Here is a 23,801-nt window from a genome sequence, read left to right as displayed (position 1 = left end):
CAATGCGCCAGTTTGCGTAATATTCAGGTTCGATGTCGGTTTGCATGGAACACCTAGATGAATGAGCAAAAAACTCTCCGACATACTGCGTAACTGAACTACAAACTATTAGTTGGTCTTTCCCAGTTCCTAAATATTTTCAAGTCGGTTATTGACCCCCAGGTCGAACTGTCTGTCAAATCATTCAAACTTAAGCCGCCACAATCATTGAAATAAAATCCTTAGATACTTGCCTCTCTTAACTAGCTACATTCCGCAGTTGATATAAGCTTTGTAGCTCAAGTGCTACAAGTTATCGCATAGACACCTCTGTTTCAATTAAAGTGCTTAGTTTCCTGGGCATCTAGTTCCACACACACGTGCATTAACATAAACGCCAAAGTCTGATATAGCAATTTCAACAATTGTGTATGGTGCAGACAACACTAGCCATGCACTTTTAGGCCCTGCAGTACCTGGAGCACATGCAGTTCCATTATCTTTACACATGACCAAAACAGCCCAATAGAATGATTATTACAAAAAGCAATATCACCAGACGAAAGACTGACACCATTCCAGAGAAATGCATTATCGAAATTCCTATGCCATCGTCTCAGCCAAATTTTATTTTAATTCCGAAGTCATGAGGAGAAATAAAGATACACGATATAGTGAGTGATACATCGGGATAGTTTTGGGGAGTTATGATACACTTTTGTAAAACATTTGGCAAAAAAAAAAAATAGTTGCCAATGAAAGCATGGAAGTCCTTTCCTTATAAAAGTTTTTTGATCGGATCCACTGCCCCTTTTTGTAAATATTTGGATCCGTCGGGGCCTGCATGAAATATCAGAAGGCAGCTTTAGTATTCCGACAATTTATGCTCGCAGGTTTTCATTTCTATCTATATTATGCGTCTAAAAATAAATGGACAACTTAATTGAATATATCGACAGTGAACGACTGATTGCATAGAAAAAAAACAGGTATGATAAGAGATTAGAAGTGAACTATTAATTGGATCGTTGTTAATACAAATGTACAATCCTAATTAATCAGCATATTAAGTTCGCAGTAAAAGTTGTTTACTGGGTTTGTTTATTGGCGTAGATAACATAGAATTAAATTTAGTGTATTAGAAATACCTACAAAATATACCTAACTAACTGCATTTGAACCTATATGGGGTATGCCAATGGGACTATGTTACGGCGGCAGTGTAAGATAATTGCAGATGCTATCAGGCTTTACAAATCTAAAGGCTCTGGTGACTGCTATCTTCGATTTAAATTGATAAAAAGAACAAAATTTTACTGCGTCGGCTATCTTTTTTTTTATATAGATAGTACTTGTTACCCAATACACAAACCTCCCAGTTGTCATGATTGAATATATTGTTTTCTGTTTTTTTTTTAAATATGAATTATGTTAACTAGGTTTTAATGTATGTACTATATTTTGTCGGCTTATTGATTTTTGGGGCCCGCATAATAGTAAATGTAATTTTGTAATAATTAATTATTTAGCTCGATTTAATTTGTTTCTAATTTCTGACAAACAATAAATATTTGAATTTCATTGAATTATTTATGAGCCATAATTTACAAAATCTAAGTATGCATACAATTAGTTATACAGTAGGCGGTCGCGCGAGATCTGTAAGGATAGTCAAGACCGTAAAACAGTAGTTGTGTAGAAACATGTTAACCTACAAGGTAGAACCACTGAGACCAATGTACCATTACAAAATATTAAATCTATAAGAAAAAGGGGGAAACCAAATTTAAAAAAAATCATAGACCGGACATTTATAGACCTTCTTATCTAAAGTGTGTGTGTGTGTGTTTGTGTGTGTGCGATGTTTTGTTCTCTGAGTCCCTCGATTTTCTTCCTGGACATCCCGTTTTTTTTTTTAATAGAACCAATTATTTCTTCCCCTATTACCAATTAATGCTTTATATTAGTCGACTGTAAAATCATTGCTTTTACCAGGGTTTAATATACACTCCCTGCTTTTACCCATAATTTATGAAAAAAAAATCAGTTTTGGTTGGATTGTTTAACGTTTTTAAATGTGCTGAGCGTGAAAAGTGATGCGTTCAAACATTTAACCATATGTACATTCTTATAATTTGTACGTTGGTCTTTAGTCAGATTACATTGCCGCCATGAGTATTGTGGAGCGGGAAGGTTGAAAGTCTATGACAAAGGAAAGCGGGTATTTGCAGAAATGCCTGTGAGCTAACAAGTTAACGTATATGTGTTTTTTTATGACTGATGAAGTTAACTAAGATTAAACATCGTGTCGTGACCACTGCCACTATCACTGGTATTTCTTATGCTGTATCAACATAAATAACTGAACCAAATTATATTTTTTGTTTACTAAGCAATGGCATCTACCAGGGTCAGACTGGTTTTACTAAATGATAAAATGAGATAAAATAGTTTTATTCGCCGATAATGGGTAGAAAATTTGATAAAATGATTAAAATTATTTGATAAATATGTGCAATATACTCATGATAATGACTCAAGTAATGATGAAAATACTGAGGTCAGTGAGAAAGGGTGTGTTCTCAAACCCGAAAATATAATAAAAATTTCAAAATTTACCTGCAAAAAATCAATATTTACTTATAAGTTATCGGTGATTGCCACAGGGAAAATTAATGAAATTGGTTGACTTCTATACTGCTGTACCCTCTTTTCGATGTATACCTAATTCCGATGTACTATTAATATCCCTTTTTGTACGGAACTGATTGCACGTGCTTGGATCAGAGGTCAGAGGTTGCTGACACTGAACCCTGCCTGTTTCGTGAAAACAACAAAGATCAGATTGACAGTATTCCAGGTAATTTTCAAGTTTTAAGCACAGCATAGAATATTTCCAACTTTTTCAAAACCTCTGTATGCCATATTATTTAATCCCTTTTAGAAATGTAGAAAATACGCTTGAAACCAATAAATCAGTATTGATTTATCGTCTGCCATTTGCAAAAGAGTAATCAAGGGAACCAAGGTTATAGAGGTTATCAAAAGAATGTAATCCAGGGATAAAGACCAGACATGGAAACAGACATACACAACAGAGAACATAAAGTAACTAAAATCATACATACAAAGTAACAAAAGTAAATGAGCAACTCGGACTCCACTAAAAACTGGGAGCATGGACCAGGTGCACCGGCTGCTTTTCTAGAAACACCAAGTTTCCGAAACAACAATCATGTGACCAAAATACGTCATGTATCATATGAATTAACTATGATAAGCCAGATTAACAAAAAATGAACATTTTCTGAGGATTTGTCAAATTAAAATATCAAACACATTTTCCATCATCATAGCATACATATTAAACAGTAGCTCTATAGAAATACTAAAAATAACTATCAAATTCATGAGTGAATGGTTGAATCAAAGGTCAATTTAATTTAACAGAAATTATCTAAAAATATATAACGTTAAAACTAGATTAATCTGTTTTGATTTACACCACTGTCACACCATGGTCATAAATTTAGTTTATATGTAATATATATTACATTGTTCTGTTTTTGTATATGCCATAACCATTTACTGTCTATTTTCTATTGTCCTTAAAACATTCTGCTTAGAAAAATTTGATGGAAATTAATAGTTATGCAGTATTTAACACTAGAAAATTATCACAATGAACAAATTTAAGCTAATTTGGGATATTTTTTTTATTTACAGATATATAAAAAAAAATGAAGAAAAAACAGTATCACCCTGATGTTTAGAAACCTGCCTTCAATGCAGTACAGAATGGATATTTTTTGTTTTACAGTTTTGTTTGCTGCTGTTGATTTTATAAAAGTTGTTCAAATGAATAAATAATTTAATTTTCTAAGTTAGAATTAATTCAAATGAAAAATAAGTTGCACAAAAATGGTATATGAAGTTCTTATATAAGAATATTTAAATATTTATCAATTTAGCAAGTTTCAATAATCTAATGATGAAGATCGTGTAGTATATCAATTTTAAATAATCTAAAATATTCTAAATGATTTCAATTTTTAAATCAATTTCAATCTAATGATTATTCGAATAGGAACTGAAATAAGATAAACATCATTTTGGAATAATTTGCCTTAAAAAATGAAGTGTTTAAATTCTCACATATAAATATTTCTCTTTAAATAGGCTAAAAAATAGATTCTATGAAGTTATTTTTGTCCAGTACTATTTTTTTTCTCAATAAATCCAATACTAGCATATTTCTATTTATATAGGGGAAATGTATTGTATTCTGTATGGCTCCCCATACTTGTTTAATCTCTGAACTGGAAATTCACGGATTTGGGGTACGACAACAACAATGGCAAATGATCAACATTTGATTTTCAGTCACTGGCGTAATAATAAAATAAAGACATGCACATAACATAATTTACAAAAGTGGAAAGTAGAATGTCCGAATTTTATTTTTATAAATATATTAGCGCCGTCTGGTCAAATCGGTAATTCGATCGGGAGAATATTATTTTGACCAACGGAATGGGGGTACCCCAGTATAACTGTAAATTATTTCAAACTCATTATATCATCTTGAAGAAGTTTCTTTAATCTTTTAATTGGTAGTAAGTTCATATGGTTAACCAAACAGAAAGACACAATGATTAACAGCTTACTAGGGTATAGTTGAGGAAAATGGAAATTTTCACGTTTCTTTCTCAAGACATAGGTACATTCATTAAGTCATCATAATATGGGATATAATGAACACCGTGAGCTTTACCATACATGTACCGTCTGTGTGAGACTCGTAAAAATAAGGACATTACAATTGGGTGTGTGTGGGGGGGGGGGGGTCGACCTGGATGAAAATTTTTGCTTCGCAAATGCAATATTTCTAAGCAGCAAGCGAAATCAATATTTTGAAAATCTGCCTTATTAATTAATGGGGGAGGTTTTTTTTCAATAAATGAATAACTTGAGAAAATTAAAAGTTTTTCCAAAATTGCAACCCCATAACCCTTTCCACTCACCGTCAAAATGGTTGATAACTTTTTAGCTCTTCACAATACTTTACATGTTTTATCCCTTAAGGGCATCTCTAGCAACATCCTTTTCAGTTTTGGCCCGTCAGATCAATCTGTACAGATATCGGAAATATTACAATTTTCCACAGATGGTGGGAATATTTTAAACGTATCAAGTGACGTAAGCAAAATTCAGGCGACAGCTGCAAATTCCAAACAAGAAAATGATTGCCTGTCCTATCTTAGAAAAGCTATGATAATAGATAATAGATAATATAATCAGTTATATTTTTTCCGAAGGCGGGTTATGTTCTTGACAACAGCAACAGCGGAACAGTGAAGATACACGTACATACATCCACGTGTTTCTTTTTTAAAAAACATCATATTCACTTCTTTTAATTAGTAAAAAAAATAGAGAAAGACTTGAAAACTCTCAGATAAGATTAATTTTTACAGAAATGATAATTCCACCTGTGTACTTTTATTTGTTTGGTTTAAGGAAGTGATGGATTTTCTCCGTAAGGACAGTCACTTTTTGTTATAACCATAGAGCTCACACCCCTTGCGGTGCTTGCTGTTATTGTTTTTCAAAGTGCACTTACCAAAAATAGTCTGCCATTCAGCAGATTTTTCTCTTTCATTTGATATTAATTTCATTTTAATAAATGCAACAGTTTTTAACAAACATGCAATGACAAATCATTCTTTATGAACCTTTTAAAAAGTGAATTTTTTGCTAATTTGTTTAAAAAGACCTAAGTTAGTTTGAAATGGAAAGTATTTGTATTCCTCTTATTTTAAATACCGGTACATAAAAATACATTGCCATTCTCCAATCTTTAATCTTTAATTTAGGACAACACTTATCAGAATCCATCTGGTGGTTTTAACAAACACCCTTAGCCTATTTTCAATAGAGAAATTTGAGGAAAATGGCAAACAAACAGCCAAATAGCAACCTCAGTGTTCTATATAGATTATTACAAGTGACTTCTCCCTCTAATATACACTCCCTGGTATAGCGAACAAAACAACATTGGCCGGCAACAAAATTTTGAAATATCCACCACAAGTACTTACCTGCCAGCTTTTGAAAATCCCCATGGAGGTTTTTAGGTGGGACAATGTGTGAACATGAGATTGAAACATTAATTTAGGGGTTAGAAGTCAGAGTTTATTTTAAGTTATTTTGACAAACTTGGGTTTTTGAATAAATTTGACCTGAAAAATTGTGTGAGTGGGACAAATAGTCAAAATCGTAAAAACATGATTAGATCCTGTAAGTTGGCAGGTATGCAAGTATCTCAACAAATGTTGGAGAGGAAAAGTTAATGAACAGATGAATGAAAAATTAAATATATAATTGATAAGTAATTTGTTTATTCTGGGAGGGTCGGGAGGGAAACTCAAAATCTTATTGAACTATGAAGGTCAACTGCCAGTGGCGGGAAAAATTATTTGACGGTAAGTGTTCATCTTATTATTTGTAAAATACAGAAATATAATATATAAAAGGAATAACAACTACCGTTTATTTTCACATCAGCGTAATTACTTGTGTTAAAGGGAATAGGATCCCTTTTCAACATGTGGGGTGTATTGTTAGTCTTTACATAATACAAGAAGAATCTGAAGTTCATTTTCCTATATTGTACTTGCATGTAATTATTTAATTAAAGAGGATAATTGCTCTAAATCTATGGTTACAGGGGGCAGCCATATTTGCTATAAATATTCTCCCTTACTGCAATATTACCAAATAGCAGCACTAATTACGATGTAATCTGATGTAGAATTAAGTAAACAACCCAATGTACCGTTCATAACAAATCAAAGACTGAAACCTTCAAAGTCACTAATCGTCAAATATTCTCTGCCAATGGTTTGGCTTACTTTCAACATCCAAATTAAATGACACGAATGTGATATCAAATGACTTCCACTAGAACCTTGATTGTGTACTATTTCATAAACATGATGACCCAAATGTTTTCAATCAAAGCAACTGGTTACCTGGAACCAGATTAAACAACTGGCAACGCCTAAATATAGATATTTGGGCCCTGATAATGTATATGACTTATATTGTCAATGGTAACAAGCCCCTGTGTTTGAATCGGAAACTGGGTAATATTACATAATTCATTGCTAACAGTTCATTTTGTCTTTAATGTAAACTTCCCGTTTCCATACAAGCAAAAAGACAGACATAGACATGTGTATGATATTCTTTGAAAGAGGTACATTTTAGCAATCTTTGGGTCGCTTATTGACCAGGGAAACAGATTAGGAACCAGATTAAAAAACTGACAATGAATATTTATAGATATCGGGGCCCTGCTAATGTATATGACCTTTATAGTCTTGTAACAATCTCCTGTGCCTAAATTGTAAACTGGGTGATGTTCAGTGCTAACCGGTCATTTCATGTAAACTTCCCGTTCTCATGCAACAAGAAACACAGGTAGAATATGTGTAGAACGCATGTGTATGATATTTAAGAGGTACATTTTTATCTTGTATGAAGCTAGAACTATGACGCTAGGGCGGTAAACACGGCACAGATCTGCAGCATAATGTGGAGTATAAATATATAATGATGCAAATATAAAGTACTGAAATTATGAGTGCAAGAAGTCGCTAACAATATTAGAGACTTTATAAAAATGATGAAAGTGGTTGTGAAAATTAATTTTAAATGCAAATGAAGTTTACATTTCTGTTAAATGGAATATACACAAGATAAGGGTCCATAGAAATACCCAAGAATACCCCAAAACATGGAATAATCATGAAAATTATAATTTTCTGGTTTGTTTAGATTTGCATAATATATAAGTTATTTTAACCGTTATATTATGTTTTTTATTTAATATATAAGAACTAAGTGTGTTCATCCTTGTGATCAGTCAATCATGAAGACTTTCTGGTATCTCACCTTAGTATATTTGAATGAGACCAACAAGTCAAGTGATTGTTTATGTGGAAAAATTTCGATAATTGTTATAATGTTACAATGTAACGATTTTGAAATTTCATTGGTTTTGAGCTGTCAAGTACCACATGATGGGCTTATGAAATTAAAATAAAATAGCACATTTTTTTCATTTTTATTTTCATTTAAATGTCTTTTTTAATACACAATTTGACACATCCTACTTTTAACCGTTATCTTCATCTGTAAATAAACATAAGAAATTATTTCGATAAGTTATATCATTGCACATTAAAGAATTTCTAAAATTTCTTAGATGTTTGGCATTCAAAGGTCGCTTTCCTTGCCCAGTTTTCTTTGCAATGTCCTTTGATTTGTTAAGCGGTTTGTATCTGCCATTTGTTGCTGTAATATCAATTGGTTTTTGAATCCAAGCCTTCAAAAAGTTCTTGAAGTATATTGAATGATCTGTGCTGATTTCATTCAGAAAATGTCCTCTCTGAATGACCATTGTATAGGACAGGGTACCAATAATGACAGTTGATGGACACAAAGTGATGGTTATGAATGTCATTACAATTGTTACCATAAAACGATAAATGATGGGCACCAAGTGTTGTAATGATCTAGAATGGTTGGTTTAATACATGGGCATGATAATTTGTAGTATAACACATGGATCAGATATTTGGTTTATGTTTGTTTTATTGGGACTTATTGTTATTCTGGAAAAGTAAAGTATCAACCTAAATACCCCTGCTATATCCATGGTGGTGGTGGTGGTGTTTTTTTTCAAATATACCAAATAAAGAAAACAAACCCCATCTGAAACACGGAGTGAAAAAAATCCAATGGTACCCATTAGTGTTTAATTGTTGATGAGGAACACCCTATACAATAATAATCAGTCCAGCAATGAAGATACATATGGAGATATGTCAATTTATACTTGTTTTTTGACGATAATTTTATTGTTGAAAAACAAAGTATAAATCAATTGTTTTGCAAATGATGTGAAAATTTAGTATATCCTATATATACATTTCCATCTTTTTTTAATGTTTGAGTAAATTTTTACCGAATATTTGATATATGTTTGATCTTTGGTATTGTGTTTATTCTACATTGAGAATGTCTTAGCTGTGAGTAAATCATCAATTCTTTTAAAAACTAGTCACAAATCATTGTATAAACAAATTATTTCAAACAATAAGTTTTCAATAGAAAATAAGTAACAATAAAATCAATAACCGCAATTACTGCCGTAATTATCACAACACGTCTCCAGTAGACCTGACCATGACATCAAAAGATAATGTAGCACATGGCCAGTGCTAAACTTTTATTTATTTAAATTGCAAAACATGATCTTGAATACTTCGATTTATTGATACAGAATTGTCAACATACATCAAAGAAAGCAAATCGATCGTCATGCATGATAAGCATTGCTTAACTGGTCATACAAGGATTTATATATAGCTTATTTAACTCCTTGGTCACATTGATAAATTCTGGGTGTTTTGTCTGGAATAAAAATTCAGAAAAAAACTGTATAAAAACATTATCCTTCATCAAATAAAACATATTTCAATCAATTTGGAGGTTTAAATGTATATTTTGAGGTATTCTTGGGTATTTCTATGGTCTGCAAGATAATAGGGGAACAAAAAGGACATATTTGTTATTTTTGGGTTTTTGATTTATCAAAATACAGTACAGTAACACCCAGAGAGGGAGGATTCTCTTTTATTTCGGAGTCCAGTGGAGTTTTACAGAGGCCACTCCTAAAGTCTTGTGAGTGATTTCTCCCATCTGGGAGTATTTCAGAGTCACTCCAAGTATTTTGTAATCTTATGTATTATAATCGTGGTTTAGGGGAAAACACAAGTTCGTGAATTCTTGAATTCGTTGTTTTGATGATCTTGTCATACAATTGAAAGTAAATAATCCCTTCCGTTGGGAATCAAATTTCGTGGTTAACCTTAACCACGAAATCTATGAAAATTGGTATCCCACGAACAATAGTACTTTCACAGTAAATTTTTTAGTGCCAACTGGTGGATAGAACTCATTTGATATGTGTACTACAATTCAAGAAGAAACTCTAATGGCAGAGTAGTTCCCATTGATAAAAAGAAACAAAAAACATCATGAAACAAGTGCCTTTAGTATTAAAACCAGGAAAATTTTTATGGCCATGCAAGCTTTTGCATCTATCTCCAAAACTGTTAGGCTTAGTCAAATTCTGTCTTGGGTAAAATGTTCAGCTTGATTAGTTCTATCTGTGGTGAAATTTGCATATAAATCTGGTTAGCCATGTTGGAGTTATTGCCCTTTTTGGACATCTTTTTGCCATTTTATGTTATTACATTTGTACTTTAAAACAATTTCTCCTTAGAAACTACTTTATAGAATTTAATAAAATGTTGATATGATTGATCCTTTGGTATGAGTGTTAGGAATTTTTAGCCAAGAAAAAAAAATAGAATGTTGCTTACTGAGACAGGGAAGCGATTCAGGCTCTTTAGAACCTCTAATTTTTTTTATACGTCTGTCAAATTTGACATATTATGGTATATAAATGTCATGTGTCCATCTGTCCGTAGTAAACATGTCGCACAGTAACTTGAGAATGATATATCAAAATTTCTTGAAACTTAATTTAGTTGCTTCTTATGATGGTAAAACAGTCTGCATACTTTTTGGTGAAAACCAGATTAAAACCTTTCGAGTTACAGGACTGTTAACTACTGTAGGGAGGGTTCACATGTCGCCTTGTATCTCAAGAGCGATTTACTGTATGATTATTGCTTAAAACTTAACACACTTGTTAGTTATATTAATCTAAAGATCTGTATACTTTTTGGTGATGATTCAATATTTTGTTTTCAAGTTATTGAGTTAAGGAGGGTCTTTTTTCACTTGTCACATCGTATCTTAGAAACTATTTATGGTTACTGCATAAAACTTTAGTTTACACACTTGTTAGTTATATTAATCTGAAGATCAGTATCCTTTTTCATGATGATTGTTTATTTTATTTATGAGTTATTGAATTTTTTATTGAATTTTTTTGGTAAAGAAGAGGTGTTTTCATTCTGCACCATATGAGCGGATATGTGTGGATGGTTGGGTCACAAAAAAACAGCCTTCCAACCCTCCCATGCATTAATGGAATAGCTCTTAGAAAGAACCAATATGGGGAATTTATTTAAGAGCAACATTTACACCTTGAACACTGAATCATGTTGTAACAATTTTTGCTTCTCTCTTTTATCAACTTTCTGTTTTATGGAACTTGTAAATTTTCAATTTATGTATTGACATGCAAAATTTTTTGTTGCAAAAATCTTTGCTCCCAGAATTATCATATAAAACATGTTAGCAATTTTTGTTGGTCTCTTTTACAAACTTCCGTTTGAGCAAGAATAAGAAATAAGTCAGGATATATTTAGCATGACATCCTGTATAACCCATTATTATTCCAAAAACATTTATTAAGTCGACGGGTGTATCATGCCCTCATGGTGCAGATGTGTATATAATTAAATTTTACATTTTCAAGGAACAGAAATTTATTCATGAAAAAGGATGGTGTTTTCCTGTTTATACACATTTACTTGAATAATGTTAAATTAAAATGAAACTGGCAAATTATACATATCCATAGTGGTAAGTTCACTTTAATTTTTGTTAAAAAATAAAAAAATTTGTTTTTGAGAACAGGAATCTGTTCATAAAAAAAGGTGGAGTTTTCCAGTTTCTGCACTACAACTCTAGAATGCTTGCACCAATCAAAATTGAACTTTGGGAATGTGTATATGTATATCCAAAGTGGTACGTTCACTTTATTTTTTTTATTTTTTTTTTTAAATTAAAATTTTGTTTTTTGGAGTTACTTACAACATCCCTTCGGCACCTGCGTATGGAGTGTTCATATCACAACTCATAGGTTATGCCAGAGCTAGCTGAAACTACACAGAATTTTTGTATCTCGCTAGAACTCTTAACAAAAAGGCTTCTGGAACAGGGTTATGTTGCTACAAGATCGAAGTCATCACTACAGTAGTTTTATGGTCATCATCATGAACTCATGGATCGTTATGGTGTATCCATCAGCAACATGAAAACTGATTTATTCAACGGTTCATAGTTTTCCTTTCCTCGTTTGTCTACCCTGGACATGACTTTTTATGAGCAACTCGGTGGGTGTTTCTAGAAAAGCAGAGGATGCTTACCCTACCGGTGCACCTGGTCCATGCTCCCAGTTTTTAGTGGAGTCCGGATTGCTCATTTACTTTTGTTACTTTGTATGTATGATTTTAGTTACTTTATGTTCTTTGTTGTGTATGTCTGTTTTCCATGTCTGGTCTTTGTCCCTGGATTACATTCTTTTGATTACCGCTATAACCTTGGTTGCCTTGATTACTCTTACAGAATTTAATTTTACAAAGGGTGTTGTTTTCTGGTTTTCACACAATAACTCTAAAACACTTGCACCATCTGTACGTGTTCTCCTTTGTGTACATGTATATGTTTGGAGGATTGATAGAAAATCCATTTAGCAGCTCAGTGAAAATTGCTTATTTATTGTTGTGCCTAAGTATTTTATTTTTAGGGGCACCATCTCTATCTCCCCGACCCAAAGATGTCTAGGGTAAACCTACTTTGAGTGCTTTTGGCTAATCAGTTGTGTCCATTGTGGAGTGCAGGGGCTATATTTTGACTATTATCCCCAAGCTTTTGCTGCAGTTGTAACCCTTCAAACATAAAAATTGCCCATATTACATATACATGTATAATACTCAATGAGACTCCTCTAAAACTACTCAGTGAGTTGTACAATTTATTACTTGTAAATGATTTATACACAAGATATGCAGTATTTTATTAATTGTTTACAGTTCCACGGTATCAGCAGAAAGGGGAATTATACAGGCCAATATGTGTATGATCCAACATTTGGTGAAAATGAGAACAGTGAACTGGAAGAATATTTCTCAGAGATACCATTCATGTCTTACATCAGTTCTACCCAAGTAAGCTATAAAATAACACTTAACTTAAAATCACTATAAATAAAATGTCTAATTATAATTGTGGGCTAAAGGAATCAAGGGAACCAAGATTTGAGGTGTAATCAAAAGAATATATATATACAGGAAAAAGAGACATGCACAAGAACATTAGATAACATATATCTACAAAGAAAAAGTAAATGAGCAACATGGACTCAATTTAAAACAGGTACAATATTCATGTTCATGGTGACTGATGGATACAATTGTGTCATTTTATTTAGTTTGAAATCATAAAATGCAGAGCAGTATTAATTTCCTGAAATGCATACATGTGCATTGAATTTAGTCACATGTGAAAAGATATTCACTTGTGGAAGGACATCATAGATTGATAAACTGACTAGACAGTTTTCTCATACTAGTTTGACAATGTTCTCATGCTGACTTGACTGCTTTCCCATACAGATTGATAGCCTTCTCATACAGACTGACAGCTTTCTCATACTAACTTTACAGCTTCCTCATTCTGACTTGCTGTCTCCCAAACTCCCAAATTTTGCTAATTGCAAGGTACATGTACAATCTCTGTTCTGGAGAAGCCTGTCTCCTTCAGAAAAAGGTTTAATTCACAGTAGCTTGAATGGTAGTTAACCATTTAGGATCATTCAAGCTGCTCTGAATTAGAAATTACAGAATGTTATTTAGCAAGCTAGTACTCAGAGTAGTCTTGGTCAATAGCTTTAGCTGATAAAGCCTTTTTCAGGTCATACATTTGAAATTTTGACAAACTGAGTCCAATATTGAAAAAAAAATTGTGAAAAATTGTGTTAAGACTTAAAACTTTCTTCTAAACCTTAACTGAAGTATTTTTTAAATTAAAAAAAATGTACATGGCCATCAACAGAAAAAAAAATTAATTCAGTATTTTACCCAATTCTTTACACTGTAGGTTAAATTGTTAAATACATATGTTATCATTGGCTGCTGTTAAAACAAAAAAAATATTGTTTCCTTTTTATAAAGAAAAAAATTCTCAAAAAAAATATCACAGGCTCCCCTTGAGAAGTGTTTCCTAATTTATGGAATTCCGTTCCTCCTCCTTGGCACCAACTTCCTATTTTGCTTATTAGCTGCACCCAGAGTTTAGATTTTCAAAATTTAATTTAGAAATTTGAAAATTGGTGTTTATATTTTTTTAAATTGCTATCTACTATGGGGTTATCAACATCCTAGCTATGGTTAAACACTTAGGTCTACTTCCCTGTTCAAAAATAGTACAATGTGTCATTGGTGCTTTTGTCGAGTCTGCTATTTTTTTTTTAGTATATTTGGCTTTTTAGGCTAGCCATGTTTCTAAGAGAGGAAAAAAATGAGGAATAAGATAGTGTACAATGAGCTGAGATAAGATACCATTTGATTGGTAAACCCAGAAAAAAGACTTCTGGTAATTTTGAAACCAATGTGGAACAGAAACAATTTTTGTTTAGGAATAAAAATTTTTTTATTAGAAATAATAATTTGACCCACTGGCTTGGTTTTGACCTGTTTTGGGCGAGGGGAAACAAACATATATTTTATTTTGGCCCTGTGTGGGAATTTAATGTCATTTTCAATAAGAATATGTGAAATTCAAGTAAAGTAATGTTTTTATACATAATTTGTTTTTCGTTCAAATCTTGTTCCCCTTGATTACTCTTTATCTTGTTGTGTTATGTCACAAATAGTATTTGACTTTGGTGAAATAACTGATTTGCAAAAACAAAACTGCTACTAAAACAGATGAAAAAACTTACTTTGAAGGCACTCTAGTATTTAATATAATTGTTATTAAGGATATGGTTTCAAATTCCCTGTCAACATTCTATATACCCTTCGCCTATGGCTTAGGGAATATAGAAAGCTGACAGGGAATTTGAGCCCAGTGAAAATCTTAGTAACTACATATAACTATAATATTTTGGCTTTTCACCCTTTCCAATTAATTAATAATTAATTAATTGGAAAGGGTGAATAGCCAAAATATTTTCACAAGTGCAAAAGAACCCTTAGATCTAACCATTGTATGGAACTTGTTCTGCACACGAGTGATCATATTTTGTTTATTCACAATAACAATAACATAATTTATTATTCAATTTATTAAAAATATTTTCTTCATAAGTTATGGATATTTTCAGAATAAATTTTAAATTATGTGATCGGCAGATTGATAGCATATCCGTGACGTTTCGGCAGGAGAATTTCAGAAGGTCAGAGAGTGCAATTACCAACTTTATTTTACAGTGTAAACTAACGAAATTTATTACACTGGAAACATTCGATAAAACATTGCTATCTATATAAATGATTGCAATAACTTTATAAACAGCTACTAGGTAGATTAAAAGAAGAAGAAAAAAATCAGTGTTGCAGCTTATTAACATGAGCATGTGGGTTTTCATGAGCAACCGATCATAATCATATAGTGTGGTATCTGATACTACATATGGAAAGAAATACTGTGATGAACTGCTGTATTTATTCTACATCTCTAATGGTCAACGATTAGTTACAGAATGAATCAAAACCCTAACTTTAACCTTAACATGTGCAGAACTAATTAATAGAATGATGGTCTATAGAATGTTTACAATGACAGTATTCCCACGATATCAGTCATCATAATCTAAAGATCAAAACTGCCTAGACTTTGCTGCAGACATTAATGTTTATGTAAGTGTCAATCACTACACGCCTCCATCCTAAGTTCAATCAAAATTATTTCCAGTTCATTCACTTAATGAATCACTGTCTATGTCTATAAACAATTTAACGGTAAATCTGCACATGTCCCTTACTCTGACTGAATCAATTATTTACATAAAATAAACTAAACTAAATTAAACATGCACACACAAAGACATGGTAGACTGCCATTCTTTGCAATTGATGATTACTAGAGGTTATTCTGCCATGTACAGTGTAATCACCACCCTTAACCACAGTTCAATCATTGGTACACAAACTCTCCATAGCGGTTTGGTGGTCTCCTGGTTCTGGATGGTCACAGAGTTGCAACAGTCGGCTTTGTAACTTCTGATTTCGAATTGCCATTGTCATTCTGAACAGGTTCCTGGGCAGTTATTGGTGGTATCGGTATATCCAGAATCTCAGAAATGTCAATCGTCTGATTGTCATATTTCTGTCTCATCTGATTTTGATGTCGTTTTACAGTTCTACCATCACTCATTTCTATGATAAATGAAACGGGTCCTGTTCTTTTTATGATAGTCCCATTAATCCATTTAGATTCTCGATTGTGGCTCAAAATATAAACTTTATCTCTCACACTAAATTTTCTCATCTTTGCACATTTGTCATGACATTGTTTTTGCAGTTCTTGTTTTTTCTCAACATGGTTATTAACATCCGGAAATGTCAAATCAACAAAGATCTTGGTCTTCTTCCCATCAACATTATTGCTGGTGCAATACCTGTTGTTGCATGCGGAGTAAGTCTATTGGTAAACAATAACTTTGCAATTCTCGCCTCTAACGTTCCTTTGGTAATCTTTTTAAGTCCCTCTTTGAATGTTTGGACAGCACGATCAGCTAACCCGTTAGTACTCATCTGATACGGTGATGATCGAATGTGTTTAATTCCATTTCTATCAACAAAGTTTTTGAACTCCTCGCTTGTGAATGGCGTTCCATTGTCACTTACAATACTTTCCGGTAATCCATGTGTAGAAAACATTGTTCTTAATTTCTCTATGGTGTTTGCACTAGTTGCCGAATTCACTATCTGTACATCCATGAATTTTGAATGTGCGTCTACATGTACTAAGAACATTTTCCCATACATTGGCCATGCATAGTCAATATGCAGTTGAGACCACGGTTTCGACGGCCACTCCCACGGATGCATAGGAGCTTCAGCCTGAGCATGACGATTTACTTGACAGGTATTACAAGCACGGACTGTCTGCTCAGTCTCCATATCCATATTCGGCCACCAGATATAACTTCTTACAAGCATTTTCATATGAGTTATACTTTGATGTCCCTCGTGTAATTCACTAAGTAATGTCAATTGACCCCGTGGTGGAATAACGACTCTGCTTCCCCACAGTAAACATCCATCATAAACACTAAGGTCATCCTTTCTGCTAAAATATGGTTTTAAGTCCTTGTCATCACAATGGTATGGCCAACCTTTCAGTACGTGATTCACAACCCTCGAAAGTACTGGATCTTTCCTAGTCCACGCCTTAATTTGGTTCGAATTTACTGGTGTAGAATCCATGTGTTCCATAACCATTACGACTTAGCACGGTTCATCAGCTTCCGTTTTTATAGGTAACGGTAATCTGCTTAATGCTTCGCAATATGCATTTAGTCTTCCTTCTTTGTACACTATGCTGTATTCATACGCAGACAAGGTTAATGCCCAACGTTGAATTCTTGCTGCGGCCATTACTGGTATCGGTTTATTTTCATTGAATAGTCCAATTAATGGTTAATGATCCATATAGATTAGGAATTTTCTATCAAAGAGATACTGATGGAATTTCTACAATGCAAAGATAATTGCTAATCCTTCTTTCTCAATTACACTGTAATACCTCTCAGCAGGTGCTAATGTCCTTGAAATGTACGCAATCGGACGATCACTACCATCTTCCATTCTATGTGATAAGACAGCACCAATTCCATACGGACTCGCATCGCAACACAAGATTAATTCCTTGTCCTGATCATAATGAACTAGAACTTTTGATGACTTCAGAGACTTCTTTAGAGAGTTCGAACGCATCTTGTTGTTCTTTTCCCCATTTCTACTTTGTTTCCTTTTTGCAGTAACACATGCAATGGATTTAACTTGGTTGACAGATTGGGTAGGAATCTATTGTAGTAATTTAGCATTCCCAAGTATGACTTGAACTCTTTCACATTTGTCGGAGAGGGGGCATCAGTAATTGCCTTTACCTTGCTTTCGATCAGATAAATCCCATTTTTATCAATTCCGTGTCCTAAGTACACAACTTCTGGAGCTAGAAATACGCATTTCACTTTGTTTCATCGCATTCCTGAATCTTGTAATTTTCTGAGCACTCTTTCTAAATTAGCTAAGTGTTCAGTTTTCGATGGACCCGTGACCAACTCGTACTACAACATTAGGAATACCTTGGAGTAAATTTTTCATGGTTCTCTGGAATATCCCTGGTGAACTGGACACACCATAGGGTAGACAGTTGTATTGATAGAGTCCCTTATGTGTGTTTATTGTCACATATTTTCTAGATTCTTTGTCAGGAATGATCTGTTGATACGCCTGGCTTAAATCCAATTTGGAGAACGATTCACCTCCACTCAAAGTAGCATAGAGATTGTCAGTTTTCGGTATTGGATAATTGTCAAGTTTTGAAACCTGGTTTATTGTCACTTTATAATATCCACATATCCTCACTGATTTATCCGGCTTAATGATCGGAACAATGGGTGCAGTCTATTAAGAAAATTCAACCCTTTCGATTGTTTTCTCTTTCTCGAGTCTATCTAGTTCATGTTCAATTTTCTCCTTTAACGCACAAGATACAGGTCAAGCTTTGAAAAACTTTGGTTTTGCATTATAATCTACGTAAATCTTCGCTGTGTTACCTTGTAATGTACCAAGACCCTCCTTAAACACATTAGGGTACTTACGCAATAATGTTTGCAGTTCATCAGTTTGTCCTGCTTTTAATCCATCAATTTTGAATATCAATTTCCAATCTAGCTGTAGGTGCTGTAACCAATCACAGCCCATTAAGCTCGGTCCCGTTCCTTTCACAACAGTGATCGATAATTCAACTGATTGATCTTGATAACTAACAATAATATCCGCTTTACCTATCACTTCAATTTTCTCTCCTGTATAGGTACGCAAACTACACTGATTTATCTAACTGATAATTACTTCCAAATATTTGTTCGCATGTTTTCTCCCTAATTAAGCTCATTGATGCTCCCGTATCTATTTCCATTGGAATATCTTTGCCATTTAATCCCACGGTAACAATGTACGGTTTCCTTTTCGCAGAACTTTCCACCTGATAGAGTGAATGTGTTTCCTCAAATTCATCGCTATCCTCCTCGACGAAATTTGCTTTATTTCGGTTTCGAGTTTCCTTTGGAATATCCTTTTTTTGGCCTCCACATCTGTAACAATCTTCCATTTCTCGATTTCGCTTAGTCACTTTGTGTACTGGCTTCAGTTCCTGAACTTGCAGATCATGTGCATTTTTAGCTGCCATTTCCATCGCTAAAGAAACTTCCATTGCTTTCTTAAACGTGAATCCCGGCTGTGCTAACAAACGCCTTTGGATTCTATCCTCTTTGATCCCACACACAAGCCTGTCTCTCAACATTTCATCAATAGTTGCATTGTAGTCGCAATATTCAGATAACTGTCTTAGCGCTGCCACGAATTGGCTCACTGACTCGTAAGGATGTCTATCTGCTATCAAATTTGCATCGTTGCAATATAGATGACGGTTTTGGATTCTGATGATCTTTCACTAGCGTAACAAATTCATCTAATGTTTTTGTTCCTGGTTTGTCTGGCGCAGACAAATTTCTAATCAGTTGATAAGTCCTTTTCCTGCACACACTCAACAGTATTGCTCATTTTTTCTCTTCTTCTTCAGTGTTGTTTGCAGTGAAATATAAATCTATTCTTTCACTATATTGTGTCCAATCTTCTGTATGTTCATCAAACTTGTCAATTTTACCATAGTTCGTCGGAATGTTAATAGCTTCTGCGATTTTAGAATGTTATAAACTTATAATCAATTATATTTATCCTTTTATCCCAATTTATGTGGTATCTGATACTACATATAGAAAGAAATACTGTGATGAACTACCTTATTTATTCTACATCTCTAACAGTCTACGTTAGTTACAGAATGAATCTACCTTTCACTTGAACTTTAACCTTAACATGTGCAGAACTATCGGTAATTAAAAGAATGATGGTTTATAGAATGTTTATAATGACAGTATTCCCACAATATCAATCATCATAATCTAAAGATCGGAGCTGGCTAGACTTTGCTGCAGAGGTTAATGTTTAAATAAGTGTCAATCACTACATATAGGTTGTCATGAGTAACTGATCACAATCATGTATGTTGTCTTAGCAACTGATCATAATCATGTAGGCTCTCATGAGCAACTGATCAGAGTCATGTAGGTTGATATGTATAGCTGATCACAGTCATGTGGATTGTCATGAGCAGCTGATGACAATCATGTAGGTTGACATGAGCAACTGATCAAAATCATATGGGTTGTCATGAGCAGCTGATCAAAATCATGTATTTTTTTGTGTAATTTTTGATTTTGAAAGGGAAAACATGTAAGACAAACACAATACACGAACATGTACAACAAGAAAGAAGTTCAGTTCATGAAATGAAAATCATCATAGTTATGAATTATATACTACAAAATTTAAAGTTTTTGTATTAAAAGTTATATCGATTTAGTCTATTGCTGCATCCAGAGGCATCCATTTTGTAATAATTTTCTCTTTTTGTGTAGGGGATAGGTAACAAGTAGAATATTCATCAATCTTAATACAATGTTTTAAGTGTTCTATTCCACCATTAACACACAGATAAACATTTTTACATCTGCACTTAAATATATAATACTTCAAAAACAGTAGCACATGGTTAATCATGTATTTAAAAGGATGTTCCTCATCTACCCCAAAAATAATTTCTTTTGCATTGAAAGGTATTAAAATACCCAGCCTATCAAACCATTTTTTTAAAGAAAGCCAAAAGTTTTGAACCACATTACACTCCCAAAAAATATGAATGAGTTTCTCTTATGTCTATGCAAAAAGTACAGAGCTCAGTCTCTTTTAAGTTACATTTATGTAAAAACGAATTACATGGAAGAATCCTATGAAGTAATTTGAACTGGAAATTTTGTAAAAAGGAATTTTTTGTGGCTAAAAAGGCCGTGGAATAATAATTATGCCAATCGTCTAGTTCAGAATTTCCCATTTTTGTTGGGAATTAATATTACTGTCCTTTTTCTTCTCTAAATATAACTTATAAAATTATCTACAATTTTCGGCATTTTTCTTGATAAAATCTATCACTTTATCTTCAATGTTTGGTAATTTATTACAATTACCAATTAATGCTTTCCATCTGATAATTTCATAATATTCTAAAAAGTCAACATTTTCATTGTATTCCCTTTTAAATTCATTATAAGAGTAAAAGCTATTCTGATTAGATAACAGATCATTTATGAAAAATATACCATTCTCTGAGAACTTAGGTTTAATGCACAATTTTTCCCCTATTTTCATAAATGGGTTAAGCCATAAGGATTGTTTTAGAATGGAATCAACATCCATATCATTTCGATCTTTTGTGTCTTTCAAAATAGAAAAATTGATAAATACATCTCATCTTATATATATATCTTATCACCACCCATCTCTGTATATAATCTGTCAAGAGAATTTTCCAAGGGGAGTAATTTTGAGGATCTAATAATGAAGCCAACTAAACTTTAAGCTATAGCAGAATGATACAATATCTGGAAGTTTAAGACCTCCTTCCTCAAAATCATTAATAATGACAGATCTCTTTATCTTGTCTGGTTTTCCATTCCAAAGAAAATTAAAGAAAATATTTTGAATCTCCCATAGAATGGTATCAGGGGTATTTGGAAGCACTGTTTAACACCTGTACGAAAATAGGAAGAGCTAAGGTCTTGATAACAGTTATCCTTCCAGTATATGTCAGTTCTCTACATGTCCATGTGTAAAATAGAGACTTGATGCACTGAATTTTATCATAAAAATTGCAAATGGTTTTGTCATCCTTTGTTAATTAAAACCATATGCCCAGTAATTTAAATCTTCCTGCGTGATTCCATTTAAAATTTTTGTGAGGAAGAATTTCCTCCCCACATCCCTTTCTTGAACCAATCCATAGTGCTTCTGTGCTTCTGTCTTGTCAATATTTACTCTCAAACCAGCACACTCTGAGAATTTGTCAAAGAGATATTAGAAATTTTCTAATGAAATTTCACTGTCATCCAGGATTAAGGAAGAGTTGTCTGCGTATTGACTTAGTAAGAACTCAGAGTCCCCTACCACGACACCAGACACATTTGGGTCATTTTTAATCACTGCACTCAGCAACACTAAAACCATAATAAATAGATAAGGTGACAGCGGGTCACCCTGGCACACCCCTCTTTCTAAAGTAAAAAATTCTGACTTGTGTCCATTATTCAGAACTGAACTAGAAATGTCTGAATAACATGTTTTGATCCACTTAATGAAGGTTGAACCAAAACCATAGAATTTCAAAGTCTCTTCAATAAATGACCATTCAACAGTATCAAAAGCCTTCTCAAAATCCACCAGCAGTAATAACCCAGGAATGTCATCCTCTTCCAGTTTTTCAATCAGGTCAAAAATCAGTCTGGTATATTCTCCAATATATCTACCCTTTAAAAAGCCCTTCTGTGGTTGACTGATAATATTTGCTAAAACTGGTTTTAACCTATTAGCCAAACTTGTAGTTGCAATCTTGAAATCTACACCCAGAAGAGTAGTAGGTTGCCAATTAATAATGACTAATTAATTCAATCTGTAACTCATTTTCTTTTTTGTCTCTTTCCTTCTTTAAAAAGGATGAGAATGATATAACAGATTCACATATCCTAAGTTTAATCATTTCCAATAATAATTGGGAATCAATAGTATATTCCTTATCTTCATCATTGAAACTAACAAGTAGATCACATTCATACTCTACTAATACATTTTTAATATCATCTTTTGCCTTGGTGACAAAGTCAACTTAATGCAAGATGCTGTTATTAATTTTCCATACTCCCTTCTCTCTACTCTGGTTTATAATTTTTAAGACAATGGACACTGGTGAATGGTCTGATCTATAAGTAACCCCAATGTCCGATGACACAGCAAATGACTCTAAGTCTGTAATGAGGAAATAACCTAAACGGCTATGTTGTTTGTCTGGACCAGCCATCAAAATCTACTGTCTATGGTATGATGTATCCTCCATATGTCTAGTTAATCAAGTTCTTGCATGATACCATGCACTCTTCGTTGAGAGAGGGGGTTGTTCTCTGTTTTGTAATTCAATGTGTCAAGATCATAGTTTTGAACAACATTCCAATACCCAGCAATAATTATGGAGGTAATACCAAATCGAGTGATATGATTTTTAATGGTATGGAAAAAAAACGTTTGTCATCATTGGGTCCATACAGTGTGGCTAACGTCAATCTGTATTCCTGTATAGTTATATCTAAAATAACGTAGGTTGTCATGAACAACTGTTCAAAATCATGTAGGTTGACATGAGCAGCTGATCAGAGTCATGTACGTAGATATGTACAGCTGATCACAATCATGTGGGTTGTCATGAGTAACTGATCACAATCATATAGGTTGATATGAGCAACTGATTAGAGTCATATAGGTGGTCATGAGCAACTGATCACAATCATGTAGGTTGTCATGAGCAACTGATCATTGTCACGTATGCTGTCATGAGCAACTGATCACAATCATGTGTGTTGTCATGAGTAACTGATCAGTTGCTCATGACTATCATGTATGTTGTCATGAGCAACCGATCACAATCATGTATGTTGTCATGAGCAACTGATCACAATCATGTGGGTTGTCATGAGCAACTGATCATTAACAGTTTAATATGGACTGACCACTTTCTTTTGGTTCATTGCAAAAAGTACACAGCTCAGATTCCTTTATTCCACATTTGTATAAATAGGAGTTTGTTGCTAGGAT

General features: G+C 33.3%; 1 protein-coding gene across 1 annotated transcript in view; it reads left to right on the top strand.

Annotated features, from left to right (window-relative positions):
- The first annotated feature begins 2,137 nt into the window (after window positions 1-2,137).
- The window catches only part of LOC148623231 (uncharacterized), an 89,349-nt gene continuing 67,685 nt past the window's right edge, over window positions 2,138-23,801 (top strand). The window contains exons 1-2 of the mRNA XM_088564907.1: window positions 2,138-2,218; window positions 12,843-12,977. Coding sequence (XP_088421033.1) covers window positions 2,213-2,218; window positions 12,843-12,977 — 141 coding nt within the window. The 5' untranslated portion in view covers window positions 2,138-2,212. The remainder of the gene's footprint in view (window positions 2,219-12,842; window positions 12,978-23,801) is intronic.

This window comes from Perna viridis, chromosome 2 (assembly GCF_037379345.1).
Source record: "Perna viridis isolate PV_CMFRI_1.1 ecotype Kerala chromosome 2, ASM3737934v1, whole genome shotgun sequence".
Classification (NCBI taxonomy): domain Eukaryota; kingdom Metazoa; phylum Mollusca; class Bivalvia; order Mytilida; family Mytilidae; genus Perna; species Perna viridis.
Note: the sequence above shows the minus strand (reverse complement) of the source record. Positions and strands in the feature narration are given on the sequence as shown.